The sequence below is a fragment of the Acanthamoeba castellanii genome (genome assembly GCF_000313135.1).
Source record: "Acanthamoeba castellanii str. Neff unplaced genomic scaffold scf7180000084740, whole genome shotgun sequence".
Lineage (NCBI taxonomy): Eukaryota > Discosea > Longamoebia > Acanthamoebidae > Acanthamoeba > Acanthamoeba castellanii.
The window spans coordinates 131,912-149,015 of NW_004457372.1; the positions used below are offsets into that span (position 1 = coordinate 131,912).

Genomic DNA, 17,104 nt, shown 5'->3' on the forward strand with positions numbered 1-17,104 from the left:
GCCCCATCGATCACCGAGGTACGCGGCCACCGAATCGTTCGTATCAAGACATATTTCAGTCGTTGATCCAAATGTGGCCCGCGCCAAGAACGGAGAAATGGGCACGGAGATGCGCCATGGGCCAGGAGTGCTGTATCGCCGCACAGCTCTCTGATGGAGGAAGCCACCAACCTCCTCAAGGAAATCTGCCTGGAGGGAGGCTAGTGGCACCATCATTAGCTGCTGGGCATGGTCGAGCAGAACATTGTGGCTATCGTGACCCACAGGCAACCCTACGACCTCGACAGCAGGTGATTCAAGCTTCCTCTCCTCCTCCTCCTTCATGGTGTGAAACGTTTGAGCCTTTTGGGGCGAGCCAACACCTGAGGCGAAAAAAGCAGCCCTTCTCCCCATGACTTTCCGGTCTGGAGTCCACCAAATGGCATTCCGATCATTCTTGGCTACATAGGTAGCCTGGTGAAGTGCAAGCAGAGAGTAGAAGCCACTCAGGTGGTGGCAGTGGTCAAGAGGTTCCCTGAGTTGGTGATCAACAACAAGCCAATTGTGGCGCTCTGGGTTGCCGTGGCCGCGGGCCAGAGCGTGCAGTATGTGGGACGAGTCCAGCAGTCTCCGATCATTGCCGGAGCCGTCCAGTTTGAGTGGTCCAGCGTCGAAATACACACCACGTACCCCCCCCCGGCCACCGACTTCGATTTAAAGTTTGTGTCTTCAGGTTCAAGGGGAGGGCCATCGACGCTTTGCTCGACCGTGAGGGGAATGTGTTCGAGGTGTTTGTAGACGGCTTCTCGGTGGGCCTCATCAACACCCAGCGGCGTCCGCCAGTACACCGCCGCCAGCGGTCTCAGCTCCGGTGCGTCACATCTTTCGCTTTCGCTTTCCTTCATTCTTGTTATAATCAATATCCTTTTATCTTTATTAGTATTTAAATTTATTTTACACTAAGCAGGGGTTGTGCTGCGCAAGCGCACGGAGGCGCGGTTCGGCGTGGTCACCTTCCGCGGGCTCGTCGTGGCTGGTGGCTGTGCCGCCGGACGGCGAACGCTCCTTCATCCCTGCAGTCGCGGAGACACCCGAGAAGGCCCAGTTCGAGAGCCGACGCATCGAGTGAAGTTTGTTGAGTACATTCACTTCTTCCTGGCCTGCGGACCCATGATCTCGCAGCCCTGCTGCTCCTAGGTCAAGAACGTGGTCGACAAGGAGAAGGCTAAGGGAGTGAACATCACGTTCATCGACAGCGCTGAACCCGTCATCAAGGCCGCCATGGGCTGGTAACGCCACATTATTACTTCAATATATTTATTTATTTTTCTTCTCGAGTAGGGTCAGCCACCAAGTGAGCGTGCCGTTGGCCCACGGCTCGGCGCGCTTGCTTTCGTCCGGCTTCTCCCGGATATGCAAGACGTGGGCCTCCGCCTGCGCCCACATGTGGGTCGGGTAGACGTCGGTGAAGTTCATCGGGTAGCCCATGCTGTAGTGCAGGTAGGGCTGCACAGCGCCGTTGACGTTGAACAGGCTCTTGCCCTGCTCCTCGGTCCCGCCGCCGCCGGCCGTGGCCATGGTCTGCATCTGGGCGCCGTCGCGGCCCAACACGCCACGCAGGAACGCGGGCAGCCCGGGCTCGACCAAGCGGTTAGGCTGGGTGCGTGCGACCCGCAGCCGGTGGAGGTAGGCGTGCCCCCCGGCCAGCACCCGCTCGCGGTTGCGCGCGATAAAGGTCTTGACGTCGACCCGCTCGTAGGGCGGCTCGGTGCTGAACAGCTGCACGAACTCGTCGGTGTCGACCAGGAACACAAAGTCGAAGTCGGCCTGAAACCGCACGAAGCCGTCCCACACGAGCAGCTCCTGCAGGTGGCAGTAGGTGACGTTGTAGTCTCGGCCCGGCGCGTCGACGGCGACGATGGTGACCCGCTCCAGCACCCCCGGGTGCCGCGCCAGGCGCCGCTCGACGTCCTTGATGTCCAGATCGACCGAGGCCAGCTCGAGCACCACGTGGTCTACGCCCACGACGTCGAGTGTCCACAGCAACCAGAGGTCGACGTCAGCCGTCCAAGTGAACTGTCTCGTGATCCACACGCCAACTCGCACCCGGGCGTCGTCGCCCGTGGCCCGCACGATCGCGCCCAGTTCGCTGATGCCGGCCCACGGCGCCGACGGCAGCGGTTCCCGCGGCGTGGCGAGGGCAGCAGTGGGCAGCAACGGGGCCGGCTTGGGGAAGTGGAGCACTGGTCGAGCGGGAAGAAGACCACCTCCTCGGCGGCGAACACGGCAAAGCGCATGTCTGGCCGCATACTCCTCTCGCCCTCCGGGATGAAGAACGCGCATCGTACAACCAGCTCCATGAACCCCGGCTTGAACTGGTACCGCCACCCGGCGCCCGCAGGCTGGTCGAGTATGAAGCTGTGGGCCGGCAGCTTGACCACCTTCTCAGCGTCGACGATTGCGGCTGCCGATGGTGGTTCGCTCCACCACAGCTCAACCCCCTGGAAGGTGCGGCCGGTGGGCACCTCGACTTGATATAAGGTGTAGTTGAAGACTTCGGTCGAGACTGCAAGGTGAAGCTGGAAGACACGCATGCTGGGGTTGTGTTGGGTCAGGTTGTGGAAGGTGCGGGGCCGCAGGGCCGTGGGCAGGGCCGAGGCGTTGGGGAACCAGGCGCGGTGGTCCTGGCTCGCGGAGATGACCTGCACGCGGCCCGAGGGGGACGAGACGAATGCACCCCACGGCACGCGGAAAGGGTCTGCAGCAGAATAAGATGAAGATGAAGTTGCCGTAGAGGAAGAAGACGAAGAAGAAGAAGAGATAGAGGAGAAAATGAGAGATGGACTCCAGCAGAGGTGGCCGCTGTAGGTGGAGAGCACTAAGACGACGACAACATGCAGCAACACAGAGAACAATAAAACCCGCAACAGGCGCACCATGATGTGTGTGAGCAATAGGCAAAACAGTTTACCTTTTTTAAGTGACGTCACTTTTGCTTGTTTTATGTTTTTTCTTTTGTTTCTTTTTAAGTGACCCATCTCACAACTCCGCGATCTCGGGGTAGTTGTTCAGGTACCACTTGGTGGGCTGGATGTTGGGGCTCTGCTCCCGGAGAATCGTGTCGGCGCCCTGGTGTTCCATGACGAACTCGACTGCTCGCGATATGCCGGCCTCCACGCTCGCCAGGGTCGGTTCGTCCACCGCGAATGCGTGCTTCACCTGCGCCAGGCGCTCGGTGAGCGCGCCGCGGGCCAGGTAGACCACCGGGATGCCGGCGCGCAGGATCCTGGTCGTGACGTAGGAGTAGGTCTCAGGGAAGATAGACAGGAAGGTGACGATGTGGATATTCTGCTGCTGCAGGATGAGCTCAATCTCATTGTCGTCGTACAGGTCGTAGAACTCGACAGTGGTGCAGCCCTCCCGCAGCCTCGGTTCCAACTCGCCAAACTGGTGGAAGCGGAACTGTAGGTTGTGCTTGGCCGGCAGCACGTCGCTCTTGGAAAGCGCCAGAAAGAGCTCGGCGCCCTTGAACTCGACGAAGCGGCCGACGTAGGCGACGTTGATCGTGTTGTCGGCCACTGGGGCCACGTAGAACCGGTCGTCGTGGATGATGAGGTCGTTGTGCGGCACCATCACCACCTTCTCCTCGTCCCAGTGCTTGGAGCCTATCTGGGTCCGGTAGTACTCGTAGATCGAGCGCTCGGGGAAGATGACCCGGTTGGCCATCTGAAACAGCTTCGATGCATTGCGCATGTTCCCGATGCCGGGCTCGGTCGTCTGCAGCACCTCGAGCGATGGATTGGGTTGCGTGGGGAAGAGCCACTGGTAGTCGTGTACCGTCACGTAGACTGGAACCTTGCGCGCGCGATAGGCGCGCGCGATGTCGATCACGCGCCATCCGGGTCCCTCCAGCACCATGGCGCTGTGGATGTGGAGCAGCGCGCAGTCCCTCGACGGCGACGGCGGGTTGCCGTCCTGGATCCAGGTGTGGTTGTAGTCGGCGAAGAGGCCCATGAGGTGCTTCATGTAGGCCTCGGTGCCGCCGCCGGGGTGGGACAGGTGCACGACGGTCTTGCCCGTGTGGGGCTTGAACGCGCGCTTGACGGTCGTGATCATGTCGTAGCCGGTTACGTCGTTGGGCTCCAGAATCGACTGCTCGTTCCACTCGTTCCACGCCGCGAAGAACACGTAGTTCTCCGGGCCGGCAATGATGCTGGTGTCCTGGACCGCCAGGTCGTACACGCGTTGCACATGACGCCCGAATCCGTCCGCTGTCGCATTGCGATAGATCCGCGGGTAGCCCTCATAATTCCCATTGGTCCAGCCGCGCCGCGGTGCGTTGTTCCAGCCCAATACGGTGCCGCGGTAGAACTCCTTCGCCTGGCCCTGGCGGCGGTGCTCCGACGTGGCCCAGATCTCGGGCGCGTTGAATAGCCAGAAGCCGGCCCACTGGCCCGCGTCGGCCGGTTGGCGCCCGACTTTCCACCACGGGCTCGAATACCCGGGCTCGAACTGAACGTAGCCTTGAAGGCCCTGGTCGTCGGTCGGCGCCCAGTCGTTGGTGGGCGGTTGGCCGAAGCGCATGAAGTGGATGCCCGGCAGGCCCTCCTTCCGGGCCAGCTCCTGCCACAGGGTCATGATGCCCGCGACGATCTCCGCATGCTCCTTGTCGATGCGGTACCAGATGAACACGGGCCGCTTGTTGATGCGGATGTTGCGCTTGTTGCGGAAGAAGGGCAGCAGGAAGTAGAAGTGCTTGACGTTGCCCTCGTGGTCGGAGTAGTCCTGCGCGAGGATGACGTCGTTGGGCAAGCCGTCCCACGCACGGGTCCAGTTCTCGTTGGCCCAGCACAGCACGAACGGCTTCTTCGGCTCCCCATCCTTGAGCATCAGCTCGAGCGGGCGATGCATCACTGCGTGGGCGAATGTTATTACCATCCAAGACAAAGAACATGTGATTTTCAAACTAAAATAAATAAAATAACATAAAATAAAATCAAGCTACCACGTACCTGGGTGGTCCTTGAACCAGAAGTGGTAGAAACAGAACCCGTGGATGCCGAAGCGGTCGGCCAGCACGCGCATGAACCGGCGGTGCCCATAATCGAGAATGTTGTAGTAGCCCAGGTCGGGGTGGGGCTTGTAGATGACCTCGTCGATGACGTGGCGCGGCATGGGCTTGAGGAAGGTCCACTCGGTGAAGTTGACGCCCCAGAGCTCATCGTTCTCGGGGATGGCGTGGAACTGGGGGAAGACGATGGCGAGGGCCAGCGGGGTCAACTCGGCCCCGGCGGTCCTCAGCGGGGTGGGGCTGGCTGGTGGTGGTTGGCGGGAGAGTGTGACTGATGCGGGGGGCTGGGGAGAAGTGGAAGGAGAGGGTGGTGGAGAGCGAGTGGGAGATGAAGATGAAGACGGAGATTGAGATGGAGAAGAGGAGGGCAAAAAGATGGTCCGTGGAGCAGATCGTGGGAAGGCTGGGGAGAATCCCTCTTCCGCAGACAGCTGGTGATAAGAGACGAAGGCGGCCAAGGCGGAGATGACCACTACCAGGGCAACGACGTGCCGCATCTTCCTGTCCTCCGCCTCGCCGGTAACTCAGACAGAACAGGCCAGTCTTTCCCCTTTTTGGTTTGGTGTGGACATTTCTCAAATTCCACGTATTGCCTGCGGTAGATGTAGGCAAAAGTTGAAATATTTGAGCCATGAGGAATCACCGCTTGCCGATGGCCGCAACCAAGGCGGGCGGCACTCGCTTGGCGTGAGCGGGCGAGAGTGACCGGATCCAACTCCGCACGCCGGTTGCGGGACCGGAGGTCGACGACGACGGAGGGAGCGAGCCCGCAGCTGCGGACGTGGTCATCTCGAGGATCGTCTGCGCTGCGGCGAGCTTCACCGAGAAGGTGCCCATCGGGCTGTCCGCCGGGTCCATCTGCAGCACATCCGCCATCGTGTCTTTTGTCCGCACACCGCACACCGCACACGTGCAATGGCTTAGTTATGTGATTGGAGGGGGAGAATAGGTGGACACCGTACTCGCTAGAAAGTCGCTTCCCTGGAGGGGAAGCGGTTCGGCCAGGAACTGGATCGCCGCTCGTGCCAGCTGTCCCACAGCCCTTACAGTTGTCACCAGCGCCGAGTTGGTCGAATCCGCGCCTGTGTGCGTGTGCGGCGTGTGCGGTGCGTGTTCGTTAAAAAATCAGCATATGCAGGTAGATGAAGTGGACAAGACAAAGAATAGAATACCCAACAGAGGCCAGAGCCGTTCCACGATGAGGTCGTTGAATGTCCAGACCCAACCCTTCCACAGGGCCACCAGCTCGAGACACTTGAGGCCCACGAAGGTGCGCGGCGTCAGCTTGTACGATTCTGCGTGTATCACGATCGTGAGTTTTCAATATTGCGTTGCGGACGTGGCATGCAACCCCTTAAGAGGGTGGAGAGGAGATGGTACCATCGCCGTTGTGCTGCGCGAGCGAACCGATACCGCTGACGATGTCGGCTAGCAGGCGGTCCAGACTCGGTGCATTCTCTTCATTCCAGTCGTTCTCTGTGGCAATGTCGGCCAGGCAGTCGTCCACCATCTTGGTCCGCTCGCGCTTGGCCCCGCTGCCTGTGCTCTTGGCCGCGGGACCCAGGTGCCCCGTCATCAGCAGTCGCAGCGTTAGGCCCAGTACGCGCAGGCCGTCGTCCGCTTCTTCGAGGTCCATCGCCGCGCCACTGCCGTCGTCGCCCTCGACGCTGGCCAAGGCGCCCGGGTAGGCGCGCGACACGATGCGCAGGTACTGGAGCACCTGGCCCGCCCTCGGGGGGACGGCGACCGGCCTCGGTCTTAGAGAGAGCCGCGAGTACGAGATCCAGGCAGAACACGCCCACGATCGACCGGCCGCGCCTTCGCTCCAGCTTGCACAGGCCGGCAAAAGCCTTGCACAGCGACTCGAGCTCCGTTGTCGCAACTACATACGCAAGAATAAAGTACAAGAACAGTGGTCAGTAAAACGGACGCGCAAACGAAAGACACACGACACGAAAGCTGAAGCGGTTACCTTTGGGTTCGTGCTTGTTGGCCAACCGGTTGGCCCAGCTCCACAGGACCGAGTCGAGGAGCCGGTCACCGTGTTCGTGTTTGTCTTGCGGCTGCCGCGCGGCGGCGGCGGCGGCGGCTCTGGCCTTGGCCACCCGCCACAGGAGTCGGAGGACGAGCTTCTCCTGGTTGGCGAATCGCTTCATCCAGGCCTCCTCGCCCCGCTGGTTGTGCTCCCGCTTCTTGGTGCGTTCGGTCTCGAACGTCTGCAGCAGCCGTCGCTCGAGCAGCGACATCACCGTCTGCTCGTCGAGATTCCGCTCCTGGGCGAAATCGTCCGCGATCTCGCGCAGCGTGACGCCGCTCAGCAGCGCGACTCGCCGATTGAAATCTTGTTATGAAATAGACGTCAGCGCCTGTGTCGGCAGCAGCAAAGTGTTCCAGCGGGCGGGCGGGGGAGAAGGTGGTGTGCGTACAGTCGGCAGGCGCTTCGTCTGATCGACGATCGCGCGTCGGACCCATCGGCGAAGTGGTAGTACTGCTCGAGGTTGCGGCGGAGGGAGCTGCTGGCGCGGGACTGATCGGAGCTGCAGCCTGCGGCGCGGCGGTGCCCGGAGGCGGAGGCGGCCACACAAGTGCTGGGCGCACGGCCGCCACTAGAGAGCCGACTGTGGCCGGTAGGGCGGCGCTGCCCGGGGGCGGAGGCGGCCACGCCACAGCTGGACGCGGGGTAGTACCCGGCGGGGGAGGAGGCCAGACCCGAGCCGCCGAAGGGGTCGGGGTCGTCATGACCGGTTCGCTGGTGGGTCCTGGTGGCACCAGCGGGGCGACGCTGGGCAGAGTGGCTGGGGCAGTGACGGGTGCGCGCGTCAGCTGCTGCGATCGCATGGCCTGCTCCGCCTTGGCCTTGGTCTTCACCATCTTCATCAACTTACTCTGCACAAACACACACACACACACACACACAGAGAGAGAGAGGTGAACGATGTGTGGCGGCATGATAGTTTGAAGCGTAAGAGTTGGTGATGGTACCTCTTTCGCACCAGCCGCCTTGGCCGGCGATTTGAGTTTGCTGGCTGCGGCCTCGTCGGTTGGGCTGCTCTCCTTGTCTTGCTCCGCGGAGGCTTTCTTGGCCTTCTTCTTCGCCGTCGCTTCCTCGGCGCCCTTGGCCCGCGTCTCCATCTTTCGCTTCTTGCCGCCGGTGGTGGTTCCCCCACCGGCGGCCTCGGCGCTGGCTTCGGCCTTCTCTCGTTCGGCCCTCCGTCGCTCTCTTCGCTGCTGCATGACGGCCTTAGCGTCCGTCGGCTCCTCAACGATCTTTTCCCGCGTCTCCTCAACCTCCACGACGGTTGGCTCGCCGTACGTGTCCACCATCGGTTCATTGTCAACATCTTCTTCTTCCTCCTCCTCCTCTTCCCCTTCGTCGATCTCCAGATCTTCCGTCTCTTCGGCTTCGCTCTCTACGTCCTCGTCCTTCTGCTTCTTCTTCGTCTCTTCGTCTTGTTCGTCCTCGACCAACTTTCGAGGTCTTCCTCGCTTGGCCGGCGATTCGGCCTTTGCTGGCGGTGGTGGAGTTGGTTTGGTCGGTGCGCTGACAGCGGTCGCGGCCTCGCGCGATCTCCGCTTCGCTATCCTCTTCGGCGACGCCTTGGCCTGCTCGACCTTCGGTGCTTCCTTGGCCTGCAAGCGAGCACTCCGCCGAATCACGCTGGGCGAGTCCTTCTCATCGTCATGAGCTTCTTCCTCATCCTTTGCTTCTTCTTCTTCTACTTCTTCGTATCCCTCCATCTCTTCCTCTTCCTTCTTTCGCCGTGCGCTTCCTCGTCCCCTTGGCTTCCGCTTCGCAGAATCTGCGACAGGCCAGGGTCAGCATCATGACCCACCACACACGCGCACGGCACACACGACACACGACACGCACGACACACACGACACGCACGGCATCCAAGGGGCACCTTCATCACTGTTAGCTTGCACTCGCGCCAGCTCTTCCATGCGCGTGGCCATCTGACGTAGCACAACCAGCGTGAGTGTCCTGCAGACGTGGTACTGAGCCGGAGAAGCGAGAGGGGAGAGCGTACTCGGTTGAGCTCCTTCTGTTGCACATCGTGGATGGCCTTCCACTCGCGCTTGACGTTCTGTACCTCGTCGCCGATGCCCCTCAGTCGGCGGTTCTCGGACTCGACGAGGGCGAGGCTCAGCTTCAACTCGTTGACGTCCTTGGCCACGTCCTTCTTGATCTGTTTCTTCGTCTGCTTGGCCGCCTTCAGCTGGCCGATGTCGCTACTCAGATCGGCGATGAGCTGCGATTGTTTCTCGAATGCAGCCTCTCTAGCGGCGAGGGCTTCCTGCTTCTGCTGGAGTGCGGCCTCGATGTCAATCACCTGGCGTCTCGTTGCCGCAAGCTCACTTTGCAGGGCGGTGTAGAGCGAGATGAGCGTGCGGGCATCGAATTTGTCGTGATTCGCTACAGCGCCGTCGGGTGCCGGAGAGGCTGCATCCGCAGCACCACCGATCTTGGTGCTTGGCACCTGGGCATCGCCCAAACCTTCATCATCTTCGGTAATCACGAGATTTCCCTCTCCTGAAATTTCAAGATCATCTGCTTCCATGGTCTCCACAAATGGCGGATGTTGTGTTGCCCCCTTCGCAACCGTACGAGATGCCCGAGCGGGATGCAGATCTGATTTGATTATTTCTTTACGCAAAAAGAAAATTCAGAAAATTAGAGAAAGAAATTTTTTTTTTGTTTTACACGCTTGAGACCGCTTCTTGCACCACTGTCGGAAGGGCAAGAAGAACATAGACCATGAGCAGGAGCCAGAAGGCAGCTAAGGATTGCCATGGCATCTGCCTTCAATGTGGAGAGCTGCCTTTTTGCGGAAATTTCTGAGCTAGGGTGGCCGTAGCATTGATTTGCACCAGATTTCCGCTCAATTCGAACCGAAACGGTATGGCACCCTGTGGAGATCCACCGCGTTCAACTGTTGCCGTTAGCACTACCAACTTAGCAGAGCCGTGTGCACTCTGCAAGTAGTTCTGCTGAATTATATCGTTATTGCTTTTGGTCTCATCATCAATCTTTAACGCACGACAACAAACCAACTGAGAATCATTTCCTTATTATAATTTTTGCACACCAATGGATGACCCAGGCCCACAACCACACGCCCAGCAGCAACACCACCGCACACTTTCACATCCATCACACCCGTACGAGCAGCCGTCGCAGCAGGAGCGGCGGATCCAAGCGCTCAAGGCCGAGCAGGAGCGGTTGGAGGAAGAGATCGAAAAGCTCAAGTACGACCTGGAGCACGAGCGCGATGAGGACATCACACACGCGCAGCCTACGGAAAAGCCCGCCGGCCGCCTCGTGCTGGGCCTCGACGTCGGCACCACCGGCGCCAAGGCCTTCATCTACGACGAACGGTGCACTACACACCACACCACGCACACCTGCGCCGCTGTCGACACACATCGAGTAGTACTCACTCGAGTTCATGTTCGTGATCGTGTGGCCGCACAGCGCGAATTGCATTGCAGACTCCTACAAAGAGCTGACGCCCATCCGTGATGAACCGGGCCAGGAAGAGCAGTGCCCACAGGTTCGTTGGATCCAACGGTGTGTGTGTCGTGTGTGTCGTGTGTGTCGTGTGTGTCGCAGAACCGGTTCTCCGCGGAACGACCAACGTTGTGGTGCCGTGGGTAGGAATTGTGGGACACGGTGATCCACCTCATCAAAAAGACGATGGGCAAGGCCGGGGTGCAGGCCAGCGACATTTGCGCCATGGGCGTCACCACCCAGCGCAACACGCTCATTCTCTGGGACAAGTGCGTGCAAACGCTTCATGATCTGCCGCTGCTGCGTTTCGACACAGCAGTCGGACTCGCACTCACCCTACCGCACGCGCGCGCAGAGAGACAGGAGAGCCGCTCTGCAATTTCGTCACCTGGCAGGACACCCGAACGGCCAAGTACTGCCGCCAATTGAACGATGCTCTCGCCTGTCGAGGTAAACACACGACACACACGACACACACGACACATACGACACACACGACACACACGACACACGACACGACCAACGACACGGCACTCTGACTTGCTCTCACCTTTGTTATAAAGGGATACGATCGGCGGCGACTGTGGCGTACCGGATGACGCACAAGGTGAAGTATGCGCTCGCCAAGAACTACCACTTCCAGCCGACACACATCACGCCTCGGCTGGCATGGATGCTGCAGCGCCTGCCCAACGACAAGAAGCAGTACATCAAACAAGGCCGCCTCCTCTTCGGCCTCGTCGACAGCTACCTCATCTGGAAGTTCACCGGTTCGTTTCTTTCCTCGCTACTCAACATTTAGATCATAATATTGTGATCTAAATGTTTCTCATAATACTATATTTATAGTGTCTATATACATGTAGAAATCATATTGTTATATTAACTGAATGGTAAGCGTTAACTGTAGATTTCCCACTTTAACAGGAGGAGCAGTGCATGCGACGGATTACAGCAATATATCGAGCACGGGCTTGTGGGACGTGTTTGTGATGAACTGGAACACGACCATCACCAACATGTGCAGGTGCCTGCTCCTCGCCTCTTCATTCCTTCTTCTTGCGTCTTCTTCTTCTTCTTCTTTTCTTCTTCTTCTTAGAGTCCTCTCACACCCATCACTCTCTCTCTCTCTCGCAGGATTCCGCTGTCGATCATGCCCGAGATTCGACCGTCTTCGGGCGACTTCGGGGAGACGGTGCCGGAGATCTTCGGCGCTTCGATCCCCATCAGGGCCAACTGCGCGGACCAAGGCGCTGCCCTGTTCGGGGATGCTGCTTCTCCGTTGGCGATGCCAAGGTCACCGCCGGCACTGGGTGCTTCCTCGACGTCAACACTGGCACTGGTACGCACCACACACACACACGCCACACACGCCACACACGCCACACACGCCACACACGCCACACACGCCACACACGCCACACACCCACACACCACACACGCCACACACACGCCACACACCACACACACCACACACGACCGCACGCACGCCAAACACACAGGACGTAACTCCTATTAATCAATTCGTTATTTTAGTTCCGATCGGCTCGCCGGACGGGCTGTACCCCTTCGTGGCGTGGACCATCGGCGACAAGACCACCTTCATGATGGAGGGCCTCGCCTCCACGATCGGCACCGTCGTCAACTGGTCGCGCAACCACCTGGGCATATTCGACGAGGAGGAGGAGACGTCGGCCATCGCCTCGTCGGTGCCGAGCACGGAGGGCGTCTACTTTGTGCCGGCCTTCAGCGGACTCGGCGCGCCGCAGAGCGACGGCGGCGCACGCGGGGTCATCGTCGGCCTCTCGGCCACCACCACCAAAAGCCCATATCGTGCGCGCCATGCTCGAGGGCATCGCCTACAGGTTTGTTCCGCCCTTCACGGCACACACGGCACGGCACACACGACACACACGACACGCGGCCTCACTTGTTTGTGGACGGTACAGTATCAGCGACTTGATGGAGCTGGCGGAGGCGGTGGCCATTCTGCCCGAGCAGCCCGTGAGGATCAACGGCGGCCTCGTGCAGAACGACTTCCTCTGCCAGTTCCTGGCCGACATCCTCGACAAGCCGCTCAACCGGCCCCGCAACCCCTCGCGTGCGACGGCGGCGGGCATTGTCTTCCTGGCCGGGCTGGCGGCGGGCGTGTGGAGCGGAACGGACGAGCTGGAGGGGCTGCGCAAGAGCGAGTGCGTCTTCATGCCCTCCATGGATCCCGACACCCGAATGGCCATGATCCGCGGCTGGAAATGCGCCACCATCAGGTATGCCTTCTTCGTTCTTCATTCTTCGCTTCATTCTTCGTTCTTTATTCTGATTTCTTATTTCGATTTTTCTTATTAATGTTGTGTTTTGTTTGTTTTTCATGTTCTTTTCTAACGGGAGCAAGGGTTGAATTGGCCGACAGATCGCTGTCATCGAGCAAGCTCCGCAAGATGAAGGCGGCCCTCCGACGGCAGGAAAAGGCCAGGAAGGAGAAGAAGGCCTTCGAGATGAACGCCGTCATGCACGACATCGTCGAGTACTTACTCCTCCCAGACCTCACACCCGTGTGCATGTGTGCTCACACTCACAACTTTTTCAACTCGGCAGCACGTTCAAGCTGGCGGCGACGCTCGGCGAGGAGGCCTTCACCAAACACGACGCCCAGGGCGGACACACGACAACCAACGGCGGCGCGCACTACGCCCGACACCCGGGGCCGCCCTCAACCGCCGCCGAGCCCAAGCCGTCGGCCGACCACCTACCGACCACCGAGCCGTCCGGGCTGGCGCGCCACCATCGCGCTGACTCAGCTCAGCCCGTGCCGCACGAATGCATGTAAATAACGAAGTGGGAATGATTCTTCTTCTTCTTCTTCACTGGGCTGACAGCATTGTTCACTGCTTGGCGACGCCCCACTTGTCGGGGAGGCTGAGGTGCGGCGGGTAGGCGGTCACGCCGAGGTCGAAGCTGAGCGGCTTCTCCCGCTTGGTCAGCAGAATGGGCGGCGGCTGCGCCGCACGGGGGACCACCTCGGCGGCGAGGAGGTGCATGTCCTCGATGCCCAGCAGGCCACGAGCGCGCATGTTGCCCACGTGTGCCGTGCGCACCTTGAGCGCGTAGTCGATGTCAATCTGCACGTCGAACTTCCACAACTGACGTGTTTGCACATGTCATCGAAATGATGATGTTAATCAACAGTTCAGCTATCATCATCGTCTTCTTCATCGCAGCACGATGGATGATCGGGAGGGCTACCTTGAAGGTGTGGTTCACCGAACCGTCCTTAGCGATGCTGTAGCGCCAGGTGAGGAACGAGTGCTTCGGCTCGACCTTCACCACCCTCTGCAGCAATGAATCGTGACATGAGCGCGCGACACACGCACACGCACACGCACACGCACACGCACACGGGTCCTCTGCGGGGCGGCCAACGTACGAGGTCGGTGCGGGAAAGGGCGTCCCTGTCCTCGCTGGCGGCGAGGAAGTTGCGCTCCTCGAGCAGTCGCCGCTTGGATCGCTTCAGGAGCAGCTGGTACGATTCGTCGTACAGTCTGTCCACCGGCAACACACTCATCAGCGCACAGCAAACGACACAACTGACACGACACACGCCTCCGCACACACCACCGCACACACACACAAACAACACAACACGTACCTGCCGGCCCAGTGTGCTTCGAGTTCGTCTTTATGGAGCGCGTGGTAGAGCCAGGCGGTGAAGTCGGTCGAGTAGAGGAAGGCGAAGGCGGCCACGCTGGTCACAATCATGTAGAACGTCTTCTTCCTGAACACGATCTACCGAGCTTCATGATTAATTGAATCATCATCGTCGAGCTCATGATACGTGCGTAGAAAAAGAAATCGTGAGCGATTAAAGGCATTTGGAATGAAAATGCGAACCTCAACGGTCTCATCAGTTCGCTTGAGCTCGACTCGGGGTCGACGAGGAGGCAGAGGCGGGGGCAGCGTCGATGCCGTAGATGTCGAAGAAGGGCTGGCTTCAGCCGGGGCCGGGTTCGTGCTGTAGGGCCTTCGGCTGCAGTTGTGCGTCCTCCATCCGTTCCGCATCTGAACCAAATCAATGCGATTCCATTGGATTCGAGATCTCACGCGAAGGGCAGATGTCGGGACGCCCGACCGTGCCGATGCCACGATGGCGCGCTTCATCTTCTGTCTTCTTGTTTTGTTTTGTTTTTTTTTGTTTTATCTTTTTTTTTTTTTTTATTATTCCTGGCATTCCACGAATGCACGCCCTGCTCTTCAGCTGAAGATCTGGAGGCCCTCGGCGAAGCGCACGTTGGTGGCGCCGGTGTTGGCCGCCACCCTTTGGCCGAGGCCAGTAAGCATGGTGCTCACGGCAGTGCTGTTGGGGTACTGCGTCTTGTGCTCCAGCCACGACTTGATCTGATTGACCACCATCAGCAGGCAGTCGCGCGCGTGTTGTGTGCGTGTCGTGTGTGTCATGTGTGTCGTTTGTGAGGAGTACCTTGACGTCGAGAACGGAGGAGATATCGATGTAGTGCGAGGGAGTGATGAAGTCCCACATGTAGTACTCCTCGACCTGGGCTGGCGACGGGCCAATCTCAGGCATCAGAAGGCTCAGCCCGGCCTCGAAGTGAGTCTGAGAAAGAGTGAAAGAGAGAGAGAGACAAAGAGAAATGGTTGGAGTCATTGAGTCTACGCCTCTCGTCTTTTGCTGCTATGGTGGCGTTACCTCCAAAGCGAATCGGCCCGCAGCCTGTGCGTTCGTACGAATGGCAGCAGCCATTAGTACGTGCGCTGTGTCGCGTGCGATGCAAATGCGCGGTGTGGTATGTGTGGCATGCGCTGTACCTGGTGGTCGGGGTGGTAGCCCAGATCGGCCCAGCCCTGAGAGGGCTTCATTTCGAAGCGCGGGTACGGCCACCAGCTCATAACGATCTGCGGCTGGAACCGCCTGATGGCCGCAATCATCGATGCCTTGACCTGTACACATCGGCGGCCCAGAATCCCTCTCGTCAGCGAACCGGCGCGGCTGAGCGGCTAAACTGTCGAGTAGGCGACGCACCTGAGCGAAGGGATACGAAGTGAGCTGGCTGTCCTCGTAGTCCAGCAGCAGCACGTTCTTCTCCGGCACGCCCAGGACCTGATGTGCATGCAAGGTGGTGAGAATGGCAAGACGGCGAGCAATGGGAGAGAGCAGAGCGTACGCGAGCGGCATTGAAGGCCTCCTGCCTCCTCGTGGCCGCGATCTGCTCCGATGACCAGCCAGCGCAGAGAGGGTTGGCGCAGCCCTTGTCGCTGCATGCGTTCGAGGTGCGTCACGCAGGAATTAAAGGACCAGAATTTAGCGAAAATGCAAAATAATAACAATGATATTAATTACAATAAAACGAGTGGGAAGAGGAGTACCCGTTGGTGGCGATGGTGTAGAAGACTTCGGTACCCTGGGCGGTGAGGAGAGCGATGGTGCCGCCCACGGCGGCTTCGATGTCATCGGGGTGCGCCGAAATGAGGAGCACCCGCTTGCCCACCCACTTACGCAGGTCGAGGGGCACCGCGGCGCCAGATTTGAGGGACGAAGATGAGGCCGACGGCGGCATACCCGACTCCAGCGACGCCTGCGAAAGCGAAGCCAAAAGAGCGAAGACTGCGAAAAAAGCGACGAAAGTGCGAAGCATCAGGGAATTGGGGGGAGTGTGAGGAAGAGGGAAGAGAATAAGGAAGGCGCAAGCTTGAGGAAAACTGTTTCTTCTGCCCGCCACTGACGAAAAGTACGTCGGAGTTGGGCAGCTGGGCTCATTCCTTGCGCCAAATGTGGCCCGCGCCTCTTCACGCAAGTAGCACGACGTGGAATGGTTTGCATTTGTTCATTTGCAAAGTGGCGCCCACAAGTGCTGCTAACATTGCTACCCCTGGTGCTGAGTCCATCGGACCCAGGTTGGCCTCGCTGGTGTCGTATGTTGGGAGATGCTTGCTAGTGGTGGGTGACGTGGCGCCTTCGGCTGCGGCCGCCGAAGAGGCGCGCGGGAAGGGTGACGACGCGCACAACGGCGTGGGTCACTCCACGGATGACTGGGCTCACGATCGGGATGTGCATGGCTGGATGGAGCGCAAATTGTGAGCTCAGCTGGTTCAGAAGGTAGGGATGGTTCTGTCAAGTCAAGGCGTACCTTGAGTAGGGTTGTGTGAAGGTGAGTCTCTTGTAGTATGTATGTGTGTTTAGTTTGTGTTGATAGTGAAAGCTAGCTGGGACGCCTATTTATCATGAAACTACAAATCTGAGGTTCCATCCAGTCACTGGAATTGCTGGCATTTTTCAGCTAGCAAGTTGCTGGCCTTTCGGATCTCAATCAGAATGGGTCCAGGGGAACTCATTCCCATGCAAGAATCTGACCTCACGAACTCAACTTCTCACCCCTGGCAAGTTCTAAGACCAACGCTGATCGCAACCTCCCGCCAGCTTCCCCGGACTCAGTTAATGACGGTAATGGACAGAATTAACAAACGCACAGAAAAATGGATGCATGAGTCAGAATAGAGGACAGCCTGTTCTTTTCTTTTTGGAGTCCGAT

At 59.2% G+C, this 17,104-nt stretch overlaps 9 protein-coding genes across 9 annotated transcripts in view; 2 read left to right on the forward strand and 7 right to left on the reverse strand.

Annotated features, from left to right (window-relative positions):
• Positions 1-228: 228 nt before the first annotated feature.
• Positions 229-1,272, forward strand: ACA1_391130 (uncharacterized protein; the record flags this gene model as incomplete). Its single annotated transcript, XM_004336720.1, has 6 exons — positions 229-290; positions 453-665; positions 713-788; positions 823-850; positions 947-1,083; positions 1,177-1,272. The coding sequence occupies 6 exons, from the start codon at positions 229-231 to the stop codon at positions 1,270-1,272; spliced, it is 612 nt and encodes a 203-aa protein (XP_004336768.1).
• A 24-nt stretch (positions 1,273-1,296) lies between these two features.
• On the reverse strand, positions 1,297-2,918 carry ACA1_391140 (uncharacterized protein; the record flags this gene model as incomplete). Its single annotated transcript, XM_004336721.1, has 3 exons — positions 1,297-2,222; positions 2,291-2,681; positions 2,901-2,918. The coding sequence occupies 3 exons, from the start codon at positions 2,916-2,918 to the stop codon at positions 1,297-1,299; spliced, it is 1,335 nt and encodes a 444-aa protein (XP_004336769.1).
• Positions 2,919-3,018: 100 nt separating this feature from the next.
• ACA1_391150 (polysaccharide biosynthesis protein) lies at positions 3,019-5,547 on the reverse strand (the record flags this gene model as incomplete). The annotated part of the gene is made up of 3 exons (XM_004336722.1): positions 3,019-4,892; positions 4,992-5,290; positions 5,480-5,547. The coding sequence occupies 3 exons, from the start codon at positions 5,545-5,547 to the stop codon at positions 3,019-3,021; spliced, it is 2,241 nt and encodes a 746-aa protein (XP_004336770.1).
• Positions 5,548-5,689: 142 nt separating this feature from the next.
• Positions 5,690-8,374, reverse strand: ACA1_391160 (uncharacterized protein; the record flags this gene model as incomplete). The annotated part of the gene is made up of 10 exons (XM_004336723.1): positions 5,690-5,931; positions 6,013-6,132; positions 6,223-6,345; positions 6,431-6,761; positions 6,829-6,932; positions 7,023-7,363; positions 7,477-7,594; positions 7,649-7,799; positions 7,820-7,936; positions 8,033-8,374. 10 exons carry the CDS (start codon positions 8,372-8,374, stop codon positions 5,690-5,692), a joined length of 1,989 nt encoding a protein of 662 aa, XP_004336771.1.
• Positions 8,375-8,766: 392 nt separating this feature from the next.
• ACA1_391170 (uncharacterized protein) lies at positions 8,767-9,612 on the reverse strand (the record flags this gene model as incomplete). Its single annotated transcript, XM_004336724.1, has 2 exons — positions 8,767-8,850; positions 9,082-9,612. The coding sequence occupies 2 exons, from the start codon at positions 9,610-9,612 to the stop codon at positions 8,767-8,769; spliced, it is 615 nt and encodes a 204-aa protein (XP_004336772.1).
• A 341-nt stretch (positions 9,613-9,953) lies between these two features.
• ACA1_391180 (uncharacterized protein) lies at positions 9,954-13,004 on the forward strand (the record flags this gene model as incomplete). The annotated part of the gene is made up of 12 exons (XM_004336725.1): positions 9,954-9,992; positions 10,224-10,429; positions 10,527-10,605; positions 10,665-10,705; positions 10,775-10,831; positions 10,918-11,012; positions 11,126-11,332; positions 11,490-11,589; positions 11,700-11,904; positions 12,098-12,427; positions 12,512-12,829; positions 12,951-13,004. The coding sequence occupies 12 exons, from the start codon at positions 9,954-9,956 to the stop codon at positions 13,002-13,004; spliced, it is 1,731 nt and encodes a 576-aa protein (XP_004336773.1).
• A 440-nt stretch (positions 13,005-13,444) lies between these two features.
• ACA1_391190 (uncharacterized protein) lies at positions 13,445-14,717 on the reverse strand (the record flags this gene model as incomplete). The annotated part of the gene is made up of 5 exons (XM_004336726.1): positions 13,445-13,702; positions 13,806-13,892; positions 13,987-14,101; positions 14,209-14,345; positions 14,451-14,717. 5 exons carry the CDS (start codon positions 14,715-14,717, stop codon positions 13,445-13,447), a joined length of 864 nt encoding a protein of 287 aa, XP_004336774.1.
• Positions 14,718-14,810: 93 nt separating this feature from the next.
• Positions 14,811-16,332, reverse strand: ACA1_391200 (LmbE family protein; the record flags this gene model as incomplete). The annotated part of the gene is made up of 7 exons (XM_004336727.1): positions 14,811-14,954; positions 15,037-15,171; positions 15,384-15,515; positions 15,598-15,675; positions 15,740-15,830; positions 15,942-16,179; positions 16,308-16,332. 7 exons carry the CDS (start codon positions 16,330-16,332, stop codon positions 14,811-14,813), a joined length of 843 nt encoding a protein of 280 aa, XP_004336775.1.
• Positions 16,333-16,506: 174 nt separating this feature from the next.
• ACA1_391210 (Ras subfamily protein) overlaps positions 16,507-17,104 on the reverse strand; it is a gene marked incomplete at both ends in the record, with an annotated part of 1,716 nt that continues 1,118 nt past the window's right edge. Inside the window, one exon of the mRNA XM_004336728.1 lies at positions 16,507-16,683. Coding sequence (XP_004336776.1) covers positions 16,507-16,683 — 177 coding nt within the window. The remainder of the gene's footprint in view (positions 16,684-17,104) is intronic.